The sequence below is a fragment of the Hyla sarda genome, chromosome 8 (assembly GCF_029499605.1).
Source record: "Hyla sarda isolate aHylSar1 chromosome 8, aHylSar1.hap1, whole genome shotgun sequence".
Classification (NCBI taxonomy): Eukaryota; Metazoa; Chordata; class Amphibia; order Anura; family Hylidae; genus Hyla; species Hyla sarda.
Window position 1 is genome coordinate 43,315,374 of NC_079196.1, and position 20,167 is coordinate 43,335,540.

General features: G+C 42.8%; 1 protein-coding gene across 3 annotated transcripts in view; it reads right to left on the minus strand.

Moving 5' to 3' along the window:
- Positions 1–20,167, minus strand: part of IFIH1 (interferon induced with helicase C domain 1) — a 100,435-nt gene that overhangs the window by 37,285 nt on the left and 42,983 nt on the right. For all 3 annotated transcript variants that reach the window (XM_056533765.1, XM_056533763.1, XM_056533764.1), the window contains exons 6-9: positions 14,788–15,017; positions 14,279–14,489; positions 8,135–8,352; positions 6,038–6,151 (exon numbers count right to left, since the gene is read on the minus strand). In XM_056533765.1, the coding sequence (XP_056389740.1) occupies positions 6,038–6,151; positions 8,135–8,352; positions 14,279–14,489; positions 14,788–15,017 (773 nt within the window). The remainder of the gene's footprint in view (positions 1–6,037; positions 6,152–8,134; positions 8,353–14,278; positions 14,490–14,787; positions 15,018–20,167) is intronic.

The window sequence follows — 20,167 nt, forward strand, 5'->3', positions numbered from 1 at the left end:
GGAGATACTGTATATATAATGTGAGGGGTGGACTCACTTATGGGAGATACTGTATATATAATGTGAGGGGTGGACTCACTTATGGGAGATACTGTGTATATAATGTGAGGGGTGGACTCACTTATGGGAGATACTGTATATATAATGTGAGGGGTGGACTCACTTATGGGAGATACTGTATATATAATGTGAGGGGTGGACTCACTTATGGGATATACTGTATATAATGTGAGGGGTGGACTCACTTATGGGAGATACTGTATATATAATGTGAGGGGTGGAGTCACTTATGGGAGATACTGTATATATAATGTGAGGGGTGGACTCACTTATGGGAGATCCTGTATATATAATGTGAGGGGTGGACTCACTTATGGGAGATCCTGTATATATAATGTGAGGGGTGGACTCACTTATGGGAGATACTGTATATATAATGTGAGGGGTGGACTCACTTATGGGAGATCCTGTATATATAATGTGAGGGGTGGACTCACTTATGGGAGATACTGTGTATATAATGTGAGGGGTGGACTCACTTATGGGAGATACTGTATATATAATGTGAGGGGTGGACTCACTTATGGGATATACTGTGTATATAATGTGAGGGGTGGACTCACTTATGGGATATACTGTATATATAATGTGAGGGGTGGACTCACTTATGGGAGATACTGTATATAATATGAGGGGTGGACTCACTTATGGGATATACTGTATATATAATGTGTGGGGTGGAGTCACTTATGGGATATACTGTATATATAATGTGAGGGGTGGAGCCACTTATGGGATATACTGTATATATAATGTGAGGGGTGGACTCACTTATGGAAGATACTATATATATATAATGTGAGGGGTGGACTCACTAATGGAAGATACTGTATATAATGGGAGGGGTGGACTCACTTATGGACGATAATGTGTATAATGTGAGGGGTGGACTCACTTATGGGAGATACTGTATATATAATGTGAGGAGTGGACTCACTAATGGAAGATACTGTATATAATGGGAGGGGTGGACTCACTTATGGACGATAATGTGTATAATGTGAGGGGTGGACTCACTTATGGGAGATACTGTATATATAATGTGAGGGGTGGACTCACTTATTGGAGATACTGTATATATAATGTGAGGGGTGGACTCACTTATTGGAGATACTGTATATATAATGTGAGGGGTGGACTCACTTATGGGATATACTGTATATAATGTGAGGGGTGGAGTCACTTATTGGAGATACTGTATATATAATGTGAGGGGTGGACTCACTTATGGGAGATACTGTATATAATGTGAGGGGTGGACTCACTTATGGGATATACTGTATATATAATGTGAGGGGTGGACTCACTTATGGGTGATGCTGTATATAATGTGAGGGGTGGACTCACTTATGGGATATACTGTATATATAATGTGAGGGGTGGACTCACTTATGGGAGATACTGTATATATAATGTGAGGGGTGGACTCACTTATGGGAGATACTGTATATATAATGTGAGGGGTGGACTCACTTATGGGATATACTGTATATATAATGTGAGGGGTGGAGTCACTTATGGGATATACTATATATATAATGTGAGGGGTGGACTCACTTATGGGTGATGCTGTATATAATGTGAGGGGTGGACTCACTTATGGGATATACTGTATATATAATGTGAGGGGTGGACTCACTTATGGGAGATACTGTATATATAATGTGAGGGGTGGACTCACTTATGGGAGATACTGTATATATAATGTGAGGGGTGGACTCACTTATGGGATATACTGTATATATAATGTGAGGGGTGGAGTCACTTATGGGAGATACTGTATATATAATGTGAGGGGTGGACTCACTTATGGGAGATACTGTATATAATGCGAGGGGTGGACTCACTTATGGGATATACTGTGTATACAATGTGAGGGGTGGACTCACATATGGGAGATACTGTATATATAATGTGAGGGGTGGACTCACTTATGGGATATACTGTATATATAATGTGAGGGGTGGACTCACTTATGGGATATACTGTATATATAATGTGAGGGGTGGACTCACTTATGGGATATACTGTATATATAATGTCAGGGGTGGACTCACTTATGGGATATACTGTATATATAATGTGAGGGGTGGACTCACTTGTGGGAGATACTGTATATATAATGTGAGGGGTGGAGTCACTTATGGGAGATACTGTATATATAATGTGAGGGGTGGAGTCACTTATGGGAGATACTGTATATAATGTGAGGGGTGGACTCACTTATGGGAGATACTGTATATATAATGTGAGGGGTGGACTCACTTATGGGAGATACTGTATATATAATGTGAGGGGTGGACTCACTTATGGGAGATACTGTGTATATAATGTGAGGGGTGGACTCACTTATGGGAGATACTGTATATATAATGTGAGGGGTGGACTCACTTATGGGAGATACTGTATATATAATGTGAGGGGTGGACTCACTTATGGGATATACTGTATATAATGTGAGGGGTGGACTCACTTATGGGAGATACTGTATATATAATGTGAGGGGTGGACTCACTTATGGGAGATACTGTATATATAATGTGAGGGGTGGAGTCACTTATGGGAGATACTGTATATATAATGTGAGGGGTGGACTCACTTATGGGAGATCCTGTATATATAATGTGAGGGGTGGACTCACTTATGGGAGATCCTGTATATATAATGTGAGGGGTGGACTCACTTATGGGAGATACTGTATATATAATGTGAGGGGTGGACTCACTTATGGGAGATCCTGTATATATAATGTGAGGGGTGGACTCACTTATGGGAGATACTGTGTATATAATGTGAGGGGTGGACTCACTTATGGGAGATACTGTATATATAATGTGAGGGGTGGACTCACTTATGGGATATACTGTGTATATAATGTGAGGGGTGGACTCACTTATGGGATATACTGTATATATAATGTGAGGGGTGGACTCACTTATGGGATATACTGTATATACTGTGAGGGGTGGACTCACTTATGGGAGATACTGTATATAATATGAGGGGTGGACTCACTTATGGGATATACTGTATATATAATGTGTGGGGTGGAGTCACTTATGGGATATACTGTATATATAATGTGAGGGGTGGAGTCACTTATGGGATATACTGTATATATAATGTGAGGGGTGGACTCACTTATGGGATATACTGTGTATATAATGTGAGGGGTGGACTCACTTATGGGATATACTGTATATATAATGTGAGGGGTGGACTCACTTATGGGATATACTGTATATACTGTGAGGGGTGGACTCACTTATGGGAGATACTGTATATAATATGAGGGGTGGACTCACTTATGGGATATACTGTATATATAATGTGTGGGGTGGAGTCACTTATGGGATATACTGTATATATAATGTGAGGGGTGGAGTCACTTATGGGGGATACTGTATATATAATGTGAGGGGTGGACTCACTTATGGAAGATACTATATATATATAATGTGAGGAGTGGACTCACTAATGGAAGATACTGTATATAATGGGAGGGGTGGACTCACTTATGGACGATAATGTGTATAATGTGAGGGGTGGACTCACTTATGGGAGATACTGTATATATAATGTGAGGGGTGGACTCACTTATGGGATATACTGTATATAATGTGAGGGGTGGAGTCACTTATTGGAGATACTGTATATATAATGTGAGGGGTGGACTCACTTATGGGAGATACTGTATATAATGTGAGGGGTGGACTCACTTATGGGATATACTGTATATATAATGTGAGGGGTGGACTCACTTATGGGTGATGCTGTATATAATGTGAGGGGTGGACTCACTTATGGGATATACTGTATATATAATGTGAGGGGTGGACTCACTTATGGGAGATACTGTATATATAATGTGAGGGGTGGACTCACTTATGGGAGATACTGTATATATAATGTGAGGGGTGGACTCACTTATGGGATATACTGTATATATAATGTGAGGGGTGGAGTCACTTATGGGATATACTATATATATAATGTGAGGGGTGGACTCACTTATGGGTGATGCTGTATATAATGTGAGGGGTGGACTCACTTATGGGATATACTGTATATATAATGTGAGGGGTGGACTCACTTATGGGAGATACTGTATATATAATGTGAGGGGTGGACTCACTTATGGGAGATACTGTATATATAATGTGAGGGGTGGACTCACTTATGGGATATACTGTATATATAATGTGAGGGGTGGAGTCACTTATGGGATATACTATATATATAATGTGAGGGGTGGACTCACTTATGGGAGATACTGTATATAATGTGAGGGGTGGACTCACTTATGGGAGATACTGTATATATAATGTGAGGGGTGGACTCACTTATGGGAGATACTGTATATATAATGTGAGGGGTGGACTCACTTATGGGAGATACTGTGTATATAATGTGAGGGGTGGACTCACTTATGGGAGATACTGTATATATAATGTGAGGGGTGGACTCACTTATGGGTGATGCTGTATATAATGTGAGGGGTGGACTCACTTATGGGATATACTGTATATATAATGTGAGGGGTGGAGTCACTTATGGGATATACTGTATATATAATGTGAGGGGTGGAGTCACTTATGGGATATACTGTATAGAATGTGAGGGGTGGACTCACTTATGGGAGATACTGTATATATAATGTGAGGGGTGGACTCACTTATGGGAGATACTGTATATATAATGTGAGGGGTGGACTCACTTATGGGATATACTGTATATATAATGTGAGGGGTGGAGTCACTTATGGGAGATACTGTATATATAATGTGAGGGGTGGACTCACTTATGGGAGATACTGTATATAATGCGAGGGGTGGACTCACTTATGGGATATACTGTGTATACAATGTGAGGGGTGGACTCACATATGGGAGATACTGTATATATAATGTGAGGGGTGGACTCACTTATGGGAGATACTGTATATAATGTGAGGGGTGGAGTCACTTATGGGAGATACTGTATATAATGTGAGGGGTGGAGTCACTTATGGGAGATATTGTATGTGATGTCCCAGTAAGGGATATAATCCCGTACAGTACTTAGGCCCTCTCATGCTGAGTCCCTCTGAGTCCTAGGGGCTCTCCTGCAGCGTCTCCTCCATAGTGTTAAATGTATTAGGTATAAAGGACCTTTGAGGACCTTTTGAGTTAATCACATGATACTGTTGTCACATGTTCAAGTCACATGTTTTCCTACCCAGAGAGCACAAGCTAACCAGGTGACCTGCAGCTTGACCTATGGGCTTCTTGCTCAGCCCCCCTTTATTAGAGAGGGATGTACTTCAATCTCTCTCTTCCACCACATTCTCTGCTGGGGTCATGTCCAGTCCAGACGTCTCAGAGCCAGTGACCAGCATACCTGGAGGCCTCAAGCCTAACCTGCAGCCACATGTCAGTAAGTCAAGCCATCTCTGTCTGCTGTCACTACCTACAGTCTAGTCTATAATAGTCAGCGTGGCTGTCCTAAAGTCTGTCAAGTCACTGCAAGTCCCAGCAAGCTGTAAGATCCCCTCCTTGTTACTGGCCACCTCTCTGGGATCCTGGCCTAGCTGTAAACACTGTTACCATCTGTCTACCTCAGTAAAGCTACTGTTAACCCCGACTTGGTCTTGGACTCTTTTTTTGCCCTGCCTAACTAGGACTAGCGGAACTACCGTTCGGGTGGTTATTGGGAAAACTACGCCCTGGCGCCACGAACATTTAGGGGTTAACACCATCTGCCCCATACACCTCACCTTGACACCTCGTGGCCCACCACACTGTATATACATAACTTAGAAGGGAAAAAACTAATATCTAAGAAGAATAAAAGATTTGATGGCATTATATCATAAAACCTAATTCTCTACAGTGTGATGGTTCAAACTTCATGATCACGTGACCTTTATGAACTTACAGAACAATGTGTAACTATGTAACAATATCTGGATTTAAAACATTAATGTACATAGTATTACCTTATCATTATCTTCTGCTATCTCAACCTTCTTTTTTGGATCTTTCATTTGGTTCTTTAACTGAGAAATATTTTCTTGTACTGTCTTTATCTTGGAGTCAAGGTTGGCACATATCTAATAGAAGAAATGATAATATACATTATGTATGTGGTCTATAATTTATTACCGCATACTAATAAACTGGTGTACAAGAAAGGTAACAGAAAATACAGATCTCAGTTAGTACTAATATATGACATCTACATATATGCTCTTATTTTAATAAATCTGAGACTTATCTCAACATAGGCAAAGTTGGATTTTCTTTTTACCCCAAAGAAACCTCTAGGCTTTTTAAAGGGGTACTCCGCTGCTCAGCGTTTGGAATAAATTGTTCCAAACGCCGGAGCCTGCTCAGAGAACTCGTGATGTAATAGCCCCGCCCCCTTACATCACACCCCACCCCCTCAATGCAAGTCTATGGCAGGGGGTGTGATGGCTGTATGCCCCGTATACAGAAATATGAGAAATTATTAGGTGGTCAAAATAGGGCAATTTGAAACATACTAATTTTGTGAAAATAGTTTGAGATTTATTTTAAGTTTTACAATTATAGAAAAGCATATAATATGGGTATCATTTTAATCATATTGACCCACAAAATAAAGAAAACATGTCATTTTTACCATAAAGTGTACACCGTGAAAACAAAACCTTCCAAAATTTGCTAAATTGCGGTTTTCTTTTCAATTTTCCCACATAAATAATATTTTTTGGGTTGGGCCGTACAATTTATGGTAAAATAAGTGGTGTCCATACAAAGTAAAATTGGTGACGCAAAAAACAAGCCCTCATATGGGTCTGTGGATGGAAATATAAAAGTTATGATTTTTAGAAGGGGAAGAGGAAAAAAGGAAAATGCAAAAAAAAAAAAAATGGCCTGATCCTTAAAGGGGTATTCCGGCCAAAAACAAGGATAGGGGATAAAATGTCTGATCGCGGGGGTCCACCGCTGGGACCCCCCCGCAATCTCCCTGCAGCAGCCCGCATTCTATGCATGGCTGTGTCTGCTTTATCTGAAAGCTCCGGGCTTCCGAGACGTGACGTCATGCCACGCCCCCTCCATTCATTTCTATGGGAGGGGGCATAATGGCCGCAATGCCCTCTCCCATAGAAATCAATGGAGGGGGCGTGGCGGGATGTCACGTCTCGGAAGCCCGGAGCTTTCAGATAAAGCAGACACAGCCACGCATAGAATGTGGGCTGCTGCACGGAGATTGCAAAGGGGTCCCAGCGGTGGGCCCCCTGCGATCAGACATCTTTGGCCGGAATACCCCTTTAAGGCCAAAATGGGCCTGGTCCTGGTCCTTAAGGGGTTAAAGGAATTCTCCGGTGGAAATGTTTTTGTTTTGTTTTTAAATCAACTAGTGCAAGAAAGTTAAACAGAATTGTAAATGACTTCTTTTAAAAATCTTAATCTTTCCAGTACTTATCAGCTGCTGTATACTACAGAAGAAGTTGAATTTCTTTCTGTAATTCTTTTCTGTCTGACCACAGTGCTCTCTGCTGACACCTCTGTCCATGTCAGGAACTGTCCAGAATAGAAGCAAATCCCTATAGTAAACCTCTCCTGCTCTGCAGAGTTCCTGACATGGACAGAGGTGTCCGCAGAGAGCACTGTGGTCAGACTGGAAAGAACTACACAACTTCCTGTGGAGCATACAGCAGCTGATAAGTACTGGATGGATTAAGCGTTTTAAAAGGAAGTAATTTACAGATCTTTTTAACCTTGTGGCACCAGTTGATTTAAAACATTTTTCCACTGGAGTACCCCTTTAAGGAAAGACAGCCAATTCTTCTTTCAGGACTGTTTTAAAAAAAGAAAGAAAGAAAGAAAAACAAACAAACAAAAAAAAACATTCCAGGTGACTATCTCATGAAGCTGCCTGACAGAATTCCAAGAGTGTGAAAAGCAAAAGGGGGCAACTTTGAAGAATCTAAAATCTAAAACATATTCTGGTTTGGTTATATACATGTTTGAATATATACATTTACAAACCTTTCCTCTTTTTATAAAGGCTCATTCTGTATATAGACTGTAAACTGCTTTAGACTTACTTTTAAGATGTGCTCCTCAGCTTTTTTCAGATTTTTGGCTCCCCCCACGCCTGGTGATGCTGTCAGTCCCAGAATCTGGGGGAGTGGGACCACTGGCTCTTGCAACTTATGCATTTTTTTATTCTCTTTCTTCTGTTGTATATAACGAATCATAATACTATTATAGACTGCGCCCTTCTGAGTGTGGTGACATTCATCAATGATGAGGAGGGAAAAATCTGAAAACACAAACCCCAAATAAGATAATTAACTACAGAAGAAGTAACAACTTATAGGTAAAATATACTTGTTTTTAATACAAGGATAGTCATAGTGTTGTTCAGGGTTTCCCAACAAGGGTGCCTCCAGCTGTTGCAAAACTACCAGCATGCCCAGACAGCCGAAGGTCATTTGTGTCAAACAGAACCCTTACATACATAGTTCATGTAAATTCTAGGCATTCCTTCATGTGAAGGTATGTCCCATGTTAACCCCTTATGACTTGTATTTTAGTCATGGGGCTGTTAAGTGTGTATGGGCACAGAGCAATCTCTGATAATGGGCATTTTAAAGGAGTTATCTCGGAAGAGAAAAACACAGCTACTCTCTTTCAAAAACAGCTCCCCGTCTGTCTCCAGGTTGGGTGTGCTTCAGGGCCGTACTGGCCTACCGGGAAGTCGGGAAATTTCTCGGAGGGCCGCCGGCCCTGGGGCCGCTTTGAGATGTGACTGCAGGGCCCCCGTCACATTAGGGACATCCCTGTGTCCCGAAAAATATTTTCGGGACACAAGGATGCCCCGGTTACCTCTCTGCGGCCCGACGTTAACTTAAAAAATGCAGGGGCCGCCGGGAGGTAGCGTACGCAGGGACGTCACTGACGTCCCGTGCGTGCGCCCATAATAACAGAGAAGAGCGGAGCAGTGAGGAGGAGGCGCGCGCATGGTAAGTGACCAGCGGCACGTCATCTTCAGTGTTCTGACTACCTCTCCTCCGGTCCCCGGATCTACTGCTATGGCCTGTAGGCCATAGCAGTAGATTGTGACCCCGGAGCGGTGGTCAGAATACTGAAATGGAGCAGTAAACAGGCATACAGCCTCCAGCCATACACTGTATATGGCTGAAGGCTGTATGTCTGTGGGAGAACTGTACTGCACCTAATGTGGGGAACTGTACTGTACCTAATGTGGGGAACTATACTGCACCTAATGTGGGGGAACTATACTGCACCTAATGTGGGGGACTATACTGCCAACCTAATGTGGGGGAACTGTACTGCACCTAATGTGGGGGACTATACTGCACCTAATGTGGGGAAACTATATTGCACCTAATGTGGGGGACTATACTGCACCTAATGTGGGGAACTGTACTGTACCTAATGTGGGGGACTATACTGCACCTAATGTGGGGGACTATACTGCCAACCTAATGTGGGGGACTATACTGCCAACCTAATGTGGGGAACTATACTGCTGTGGTACGCCTCAGGGGTTATAGGGTATTTGGGGTGTTGCTGTTCTGGATAATAAAGGGCGCTGTTAACCCTTGTCACTCGTGACGCCAGGGTGAGGGTTAAATACTGTAATGGTGCTGGGCCTATCGCCACCCTTCCCAAGAGCGATAGGTGAGTGCGTAATAAATGGATTGGCCACACCAATGTTTAACTGGAAACTTGCAAGAACTTTTACTGAAGATTTTCTGTAGCAGGCAATATCAATAACAGTCCAGATAACAGAGTCTATTTATAGTTGAGCAGCGATTGACAGTTGGTTGGGATCAGATAAGCTCAATTTAGCTTTTAGAAGATTCCGTAGCATAGATCTGCTAGATTTAGGGGTGCGTTTAGGTCCAGTGATCTTGCGGAGAGTAGTGGGGAATTGTAGATGTACAACAGCTTAGGTATAGGCCGAGGCCGCAAGGCTTTGGCCTAGTAAACGTACTTGAAAGTTGCGGAGGTCCTACCTCATTCAGTGACAGCAACCCAAGAGAGAGATTAATGGCCGCAGCTCCCTTATATGGGCAGGGGCTAGCCGTTTTGGATTGGTCTATAACAACTTTCACTCACCGTTACACAGCATTGTGGGTGAACACGTGATACAAGAATCACCTAAGGTCCTTCAACATACCATAGAGTTCTGAGTAACGGGTCACATGACCTAAGGTCCTGCCACGCCAAACAAGTGAGTAATGCAATATACATATTTACAATGATAATTTTTATAAATATTAACTTACTTAGGGGTGACTAGGGGCTAACTAGGGAAACGGACCCCCGCAGTCCTAGGGACTCTGACTTTGGGGACCCCCCACCAAGGCACAGTATGAAATACGGTGCCGGGACACCACACTGCCAACCTAATGTGGGGAACTATACTGCACCTAATGTGGGGGACTATACTGCACCTAATGTGGGGGAACTGTACTGCACCTAATGTGGGGGAACTGTACTGCACCTAATGTGGGGGAACTGTACTGAACACCTAATGTGGGGGAACTGTACTGCACCTAATGTGGGGGAACTGTACTGCACCAAATGTGGGAGACTATACTGCAAACCTAATGTGGGGGAACTGTACTGCACCTAATGTGGGGGAACTGTACTGCACCTAATGTGGGGGAACTGTACTGCACACCTAATGTGGGGGAACTGTACTGCACACCTAATGTGAAGGAGCTATACTGCACACCTAATGTACGGGGACTTATACTGCACACCTAATGTGCGGGGACTTGTACTGCCCACCTAATGGGCGGGGACTTGTACTGCACCTAATCTGGGGGAACTATACTGCACCTAATGTGGGAGAACTGTTGGGTGGGGCCCCATCATCATGAAGTGCTCCGTCTTCCAGGCAGCCTTAATCTGGCCCTGGCAGCGGCCATGACTCCAGTCGCGGCCCAAGTAAGCGCAATGATTTGTATAACTGCAGTCTGCAGCTGCCAGATGTGAGCATCATATGACGACATGTAGTCATATCCGGCAGCTGCGCAGCGGCAGATCGATTGACTTACTGCACAGCATGACAGCGGAATTCATCGGCATCACTGAGCTGCCCTGCACTGTTGTAGTACAGGTAAGAGTAAGGGGGATTGTGGGACCTATTGTGTATTGCATTTGATCAGAACTGTATTAGGGGCCAGGGAGGAGTCAGCATTTAGCATTGTATTATGGGGAGGGGATCAGCAGTGTATTATGGGGAAGGGGCCAGGGGGGGATCAGCATTGTATTAAGAGGAGGGGGCCGGGGGGGGGGGGACATAATTGTATTAGGGGGAGGAGGCCAGGTGGAATCAGCATTGTATTATGGGGGGACATCAGCAGTGTATTAGAGGGGATGGCGGGGGGGATCAGCATTGTATTAAGGCGAGGGGGCCTTCGGGGGGGAGATCATTGTGTGCTGTCCCGGCACCATATTTCATACTGTGCCTTGGTAATTAGTCCCCAAAGTTAGAGTCCCTAGGACTGTCGGGGTTTGCTTTCCTCATTTAACCCCTTGTCACCCCTTAGTCACTTAATATTTGTAAATATTATCTAAATAAATAAATGTATATGGTATTACTCACTGTTTTAGCATCGCAGGACCTGCGGGTCATGTGACCGGGTTGCAGAACTATATGGTTTTTGCTAAAGGACCTTTGGTGGTTTTGGACATGTGATCACCCACAATCCATTGTAACGGTGAGTGACAGCTGATTGGACCAATCCAAAATGGCCAGCCTCTGCCCATATAAGGGAGCTGCGCCATCTAGATCCCTCTCTTGGGTTGCTGACTTTGGAAGAGGTAGGACCTCCGCAGCTTACAAGACAAATTACTAGGCCAAAGCCTGTGCTAGAGACGGATAGTTCTTACAATTCCCCGCTATCTCAGCAAGACCTCTGGACCTAATCTAACCCCTAAATCCAGCGGATCTATGCAAATACAATCCTCCTAATCTAAAGGGAACTTTCCGGTCCTAAGCATCTGTCAGTCACTGCTGTGCTGTTTGTAAAGACTCTGTTATCTGGACTGTTACCGTTACTGCATATACAGAAAATCTTCAGTAAAGATTCCTGCAAGTTTTAAGTTCAGCACTGCTGTGGACAATCTATTTATTCTACACTCACCTATCGCTCTTGGGAAGGGTGGCGATAGGCCCAGCATCACTAGAGAGTTTAACCCTCACCCTGGTGTTACGAGTGACAAGGGTTAACAGCGCCCTTTATAATACTGAACAGCAACACCCCCAACTACCCTACACCCCCACAAGGCTTTCCACATAGTGCTTCACCACAATTGTATTAAAGGGGGGTGGCCTGGGGGGGGGGGGGGGGAGAGCAGCATTGTATTAAGTGGAGGGGGACAGGGGTGGGATACAGCAGTGTATTGGGGGGGCTGGGGGGATCAGCATTGTATTAGGGGGAGGGGGTCTGCAGTTTATTTTATTAGGGAGTCAGCATTGTATTAGAGTGCAGGAAAGAGTGGTTTATTGAAGGAGCTTTATTGGGGAAGTCCAATATAAGTCCAAAGAGCTTTATTGTCCGTTCAGTCATTACAGTCATACAGTGCAGGAAAGAGTGGAGGACGGGGAAGATCTGACATGGGAATTTGAGATGAGGCATTTTTAGATTATATTATGTAGGGGTCTAAAGTTAGGCAACTTGGGTTGTGGTGATTATATATTTGAATATTATATATATTTGTGGGGAAGAAAATGTAAATAGGTTGAGGGAGAGAGACTAGGGTCATGGTGTTATATATTGCAATATGATATTTTTTTGGTTTAGAGCAGGGGTCAGTAACCTTCGACTCTCCAGATGTTTTGGACTACATTTCCAATAAGGCTTGCAAATCATCATGGGAGGTAAAGTCCACAACATCTGGAGTGGCACCAGGATGTCTACCCCTGGTTTACCTTTTATGAACAAGAAAATGACAACGTGCTGGTAAAATGACGCAACACTATGGGGCTGGTATGTAATTTTCACACCCAGTCCGGCCCTGGTTTGGTTCTGCAGCTCAGTCCCATTGAAGTGAATGGAGCCAAGTTGTAATACCACACCCAACCTGGAGACAGACGTGGAGCTGTTTTTGAAATAAATTAGCTGTTTTTCTATTCCTGGATAACCTCTTTAATTGTTTAGATGTAGTCATAATTGACAGTGGCATTTAAACAGTTATACACCACATCAGTAGTGATTTCAGGGGTCAGATAGACTCCATGTGATCCCTCGAACCGTTGTCAGGGCAACCCAAGGCCCCTTGAAGGCCTCAGTGCCTACTGTGATTCATCTGCTGTACTAGCAATTCAAATAAAAGCCGTTGTATTGAATAAGCAACCAAATGATTGCTTATAGCAGTCCCCCAATATCTGATCATGGAAGGTCCAACTTTTTGGCCGCCTGGCGATCTTTAGAACAGGGCACTGTCTCTCCCAGCTTTACTGTGGTATCTCCAGTACTCCCATAGACAGTGCATGGAGGGACAAACGACACCTGCCATCTTCCACTCCATACAGTTGGATGAGCTAGACCCCTGTTCTGGAGATCAAGGGGATTGGTCCGACTGCTGGGACTGCCCACAATCTTTAAAACAGGGCTCCAGGCTCTCCAAGAGCAGAAGGGGCACGTTATTAGCACCTTTCTGCTCTAGCTAATAGATGAGAGTCCTCAGGAGGGGAAGCTCTTCTATAACACCTATACACAGAACGCTAATATCACATATAAAAAGGTGTTACCATTTTGACACAACCTCTTAAAGGGGTACTCCCGTGCCCAAGCCTTCTGAACATCCAGTTCAGAAGTCTTGGAGCAGTGGCCGCGGTCACGACATCACGCCACCCCCTCCATTGATGTCTATGAGAGGGGGCGTGACTATAGTCACGCCCCCTCCCATAGACATCAATGGAGGGGGCGTGATGTGACATCACGAGGGGGCGTGGCCGTGATGTCGCGATCGCGGCTGCTGCTCCCAGCCTTCTGAACTATACGGGAGTACCCCTTTAATGGACATGTTTAACTCACAGAGGAGGATTCTGCACAAGAAACTCTGTTAGCTGAAGATGATAACTACATCCAGGACAACTCTCAGCAGTAGTGAACCTCAGGATGACTTATGGTAACCACGGGACAGCAGGGATTGCAATCTACACAACCTGATTCAATTAATGAATAACTTTCCTAACATACCAGAAAGTTCGACCCCTTCATCTTCATCATCTTCTGCCCGCATTAAGGAGTTTTCCAGTATCTGGGCCGTGCAGATAATAACATCGCTCTTCTCCACCGCATTAGGGAATGAGATCTTCAACTGGGAATCTCCACTTATTTTATTAACACAATAGCGATCCCTCATGTATGGATGAAACTCTTTGTGATAATGCTGGTCAACCAAAGGCACCTGCAAAAATTAACAACCTTAGTGGTACGCAGGGGGCAAATCCTGGGGGAAAAAAAGTGTGAACTCACCCAAGATTTCCACTCAGGGGCTGGTCCTGCAGGACTACTGCTAATGGGAACTGTGTTCCTGCTGTGGAAAAAGTACAGGAACTCTGTTCCCATGCATTCCTGCAGGACTTGAGCCTTGGTGGTATGGTTCTTCTCCTTCTTTCTGGTATTTTTTATGATTTTTTTATTTTCAGGTATTTACACCACGGAATATTACAACAGTAAAGATCAGAATGTTTTGTATTCTATACCTTATTGACCAAGACAATCACTTTTGCAGGTAAGCCTCTCTTCTTCCTTTCATCCAGGTGGTTCCTCGCTATGTACACCGCCACCCTGGTTTTCCCACTTCCTGTAGGCAAGCATATGATAATATTCTCTCCATCTAAGGCTGGTCTGGCCACTTCCATCTGGTAATCTCGAAGTGTCATCTCAGGAACCGGAGAGGCTCGGTCGTTGCTCATACCGTCATCATCGTTTTCTATTGTAAATAAAATGCATTCAAGGTTATACAGCTATAAAGTAAAAATTTTTGGTAGTTTTATCAGAAATTGCTGTAAACAACCTGAGGTACACCCTATTGTTGCTTGGTGGCAAGCAACACATTACCCAATGTTATGAACCCATTGGAGGGTTGGGTATAGGCTACTGTAAAATTGTTGGTGGTATCATGTGCAGGAGTTATGCCACGTTTCATAAATCTGCCTCAATATTTGTAATCACTTCGGTCCATTAGTTACTGAAACATGCCATCTAATACTCATGAGCAGTGTTTCCCAACCATTGTGCCTCCAGCTGTTGCAAAACTACAACTCCCAGCATGCCCAGGCAGCCAAAGGCTATTGGTGACAACCTTTTTAGACATGCATAGTTTGGTGACACACCTATTGCACGTATCACATTGTGTGTACTTCGACGCACAATGTGATACCAGTATCCAGTATCAGCATTACAAATGTGGCTGATACCCCCTGTGTACTTTCATCAACCCCTTCATTACCCCCATGCCACCCCCCCCCTTATCACCCCCTGTGCAATTTCACCCCCCCCCCCTTATCACCCTCTGTTCTATTTAATTTCCCTTCATCACACCCTGTGCCATTTCATTCTCCCGTGCTATTTTATTTTCCCCTTTGATCCCCCCCCCCATTATGCCATTTTTTATATTTTCATACGTACAGTATCCTGTGCATATTTGATATGCAGGATTTGAAGCTGCAGATTTGAAGCTGTGTTCAATCATTTAGTTGACATTGAAATGTGCAGCATAAAATTTGCAGCTTTAAATCCTGCGCATAATATATGTGCAGGATACTGTATGTGTGAATACACCATTAAAATGCGGACTTTTATTAGGGACGTTAGGTAAAATCCATGGACAACCGACCACTGTGCAGGACAATCTGAACCCGAGGTGTCTTGAGATCAACGCGGCTGTTTAAAAATTTTTTTGCACACTAATATGTTGTCCATTAACTTTTAAAATACTTAATAAAAGTTTGCATTTTAAGGAATGCTGGATCGAGCGGGAAGCTTTCTTCTTTGCATAAGGTGTCAATATAGCCGGACAGGACAAAAAAGAACACATAAGGTGTATGAGGGTAAAATCAGAGTCCTCTTCTCTACAGGACTATAGGTGTGGAGTCGGGTGAGGGTAATAAGGGAATTAACCTTTTCGTGATGCCAGGGCGTGGTTCACATATACACCACCCGAGGTAGACTAGCTTCTCCTTTGCCAGGCATGGGGCAAATAATCACTCCGACGCAAGGTTATGAATAACTGGCTTTACTGAGGTTGGAAAGATGGTACAATCCGTTACAGCTCAGATTAGCATGAAGGAGATGCCGGGTGAACTTTGGGAAGCTTATCGGCTTGCAGGGATTTATAGTTGATTGTGCTGTATATGACTGACTTGACTTGTATACAACCCCCGCTAGACTGTAGTTACTTGGAATTGACTAACTTGACTTGAATTGATCCCCGGACTTTAGTGCTTACCGCCAGGCTTAGACTTTCATCTGGGTACTGGGGTTAACTGGTAGTAGATGTGTGGTTGCTGGACTAGGTCTCAGGGCTCCTTCAGAATCACCTTACAGACAGACTCCACATTTCTCTCAACTGTACCTCAGCAACTCTACTGCAGAACTGAACTCTGATCTCTGGTTACACTATATATAGAGCAGGTTTTGAGCATTCCCATTGGGCAGATGAGTCACATGGTTCACCTCTTCATACTCCCCTAACATCAAGGTTCATGACAACAGGTTTAAGGTTTCAAGTGACACATAGAAAATATGTACATGGAAAATACTAATAAATTAACCATTGCATAACATTGCATTATTATACAATCCTAAAGAAAATGGGCCCAAGACTGACATTGAAGCAGCGTCTGCCAAACAGAATGGGCAGGAGTACAGAAGAACACTTGATTCTGTACTGGGTCACCATATAGGCTATCGGGACAAGACCACCAAACCTAACCTCACATTCCTCCTCTGCATAACCAACTTAGCCTATTCTTGCCCAAGGGTCCTAAAATCAGCCATCTTGTATTCCTAGATACCATTAAAGATTCAGCAATCTACAATCTTGGGAAACTACTGACAACCCTATCCAATCTAAAATATTAGCAGATATAGCTAAGAAAAGGGAGAATAAACTTACTTACAACATTAAGATCCAAAACACATGGAAAAAATATAACATTTTAACTCTTGACAAGTCTACCTAATAGATTATCTTTAATATTGTTATTAAAGTTTTAAGAAAGAATGAGAATTGTACAGTAGGTCTTCATCTGACTTGTGTGACCTGTCCATTAGTCTGAAGTGTTGCTGCTGCTAAACATTGACAAGGGTAAAAGCATGGTAAACTAATCTGTTCACCTATGAGTTTTACGCTGAAGCTGTTCCATACTCCATTGTGCATTGACATTAACTTACAAAGAACTCACATGGACAGAGATGACGGGTTAGAGTTATCACCCCCACAGTATATACTGTATTGTAGGCATGAAATGAGTCATACAAACACGAGTCCTAATAGTTTTCTGCACTATTTAACACACTCAATACTTAGTCTTAGCCATGGTGTTTTTATACAATACTAATATATTAGCAATACAGTACACACCGCAAATATGATCTAACTGTGCTTCTTGCTAGGACCTCGTAGTCTACCTAACATTGCTAGAAAAGTTCTGTTTAAGTGTGTGGTGTCCCAGTACAGCATATTCAGCTGCTTCCCTCCAGAAGTTTGCTGGATGTAACATGCATATTTTAGGTGCTGGAGACCTAAGGAACTGTATTTTCTGTATTTTATTGCTATTTTATTCAAACACTGAGGTAACAATGCAGACAGTTAATGTTTTTATGCATTTCTTTGCACTGTAAAGCTGAATGTTTGATTTGGTCACATGTAGTCTCCTAGCCAATTAATGCTGAAGAAAGTCCCAAGTCCAACCCTCCTCTCCTGTGGAAAATAGGTGGAAATAAATCAGTTTTAGTTGATTTAGGGTCTGGGTTTCACCAAAGCTACATATGCTTTAGGTAGCTCCAGCCATTGATAGGCCTACAGGTGGCCAAGAGCTATCCCTCCTGTGTACTTCATACAAAATTGGCTCAGCCAAGCATTCTTGTTTTCTGAATGAATGGTGTGGAAGATTAGCTCAGTGCAATCAGTCCAATAACAGCAAACTAGCAGTCAGTTTAAGCATTAAAACAAATAGTCTTTAACTTCAGGCAAAAATGTATAGAAAATAAATCCTGCTTGTCTGGGGCTAATTACACAAAATCTTGCCTCTCTGTGCAGGTGACTTTCTACCAGCCACCCAACAAAACAGTCACCAAAATGTGATACTCACACAAGGTAAATATCTCCTTTTTGAGGCTGCCCCCTTCAAAACTTCAACATCAGAGATTCCTCACAACCTCTCAGTCCAGACTTGATTGCACCTTTTGTAAGCCCAGTATCAATTGTCCTCGGCACCTGTGCTGACTTGGAGTCAACTTGTAAATCTGGACTGACCCAGGAAGTGGATGAAAGGCCCCACTAACAAACCTGCCTTTAATTCCATAAAAATTCTGGCCTGAAAACAGGACTTCTAAAATTGCAGACATTTCCCATCTTCCCTTGGATGAGATATAAGTTTCCTGAAACTTTGTATTCACCTACAACAAATACCCTGTGTAAATATAATGATCCCCGACCACCACTCCTACCATGACCATGTTCTAATATTATGGATTTTTCTTTAAAATAAATAAAAATTAAATATTCACACATATTTTCACTGTGTATTTAGGAGCAGAATGCTTATTCTAGTAAAGATTTTCTGTGGATGAAATCTACAGCAAGATTATCTACAAAATGAGCAAGTAACATGAGCAGATTGTGATAAGAGATTTTCTACATATTTACAACAATATCTGTTGCACACTTTTTCTACCGTGTATGAACTATTTGAAGATGCAGTCAAGATTTAGAACCCCCTATACGCCCTGAACTGCACTGAAAATTCTTCTCCTAAAAGGAAACATTCTGTAAAAACAAATTACTGGAGATTTGCAAAACTAAGGAAAAACTGCAGATTCAGTGCTGAATAAGCAACGATACTGAGAAGAGCAGGTCCTGAGAGGACACAGAGGATATTGGGAGTGAGATTAGGATTGGGTAGAACCTGTGTCACATACAGTATATGAGCCAGAGCAGTGAAGACAACCTAATATTTCGTAATTCCCTTCCTATAGATGTTTTCATGTGGTTTTGTAATTTTTTCCACAGTCCAGATATGTTTTGACGGAATATTTCTTCACTGTTGACATATCGTAAATTAAACTTTCTTGAGGAACTAATTTATTTCCAGCACGAAAATGTAGATGACTGGAATCGTTATTTGTCCTATGTTGCTCCTTAGTTCTGGTTGTCTTGTTTTGTGAACTGCTGCGCTCCCCAGTCATTGTGTATGAGCTGTGGGGCACTATTGTATCATTTGTCAGGGGGACTGACAGCCCTTTACCTTTGTGGAAGAAAATTGTGATTGCCTCAGAAACAAACCACTTCAGATTTATAGAATTGATTTTTAGTCACAGACATTTCTGCAACATACGGTACCCGAATGATATTCCTTATTCCTTCTACCAAAACCAAAAAGTGTGGGTCCAACGCACTGTCAGTCCACCTATAAGCGGAACCCATGAGTAATTGGACTGGTTAATGAAGAATTCATCTATGGAATTGTAAGGGGCTGAATTGCAAGTGGTTTACATTTCATTTTGTACAACATTTACAAAGTTGTATTGTTATTTCTTCCACAGATTATTGCTGTGTTGAATTGTGGCTTACACTAAAGCCCATTCACACCACGTGGATTCCACCTGCAGCAGCCTTCCATTGATTCCAATAGGTGTTTTGCTGCTCAGTTCACAAGTTTCGCAAGGGACATTGGATTCTGGATTGAGATTAAACATTCGACTTCAGATCAACTTGTATCCACTAAGAAAATTCTTTGCTGAATTTCCTTGGTGTGAACGGACCCTAACTTTATATGATCCAATGCATCTAATGTATACCTGCAATGCTTATGGTCACCACTAGATGCTGCTAAAGAACCATAGATTATATATGGA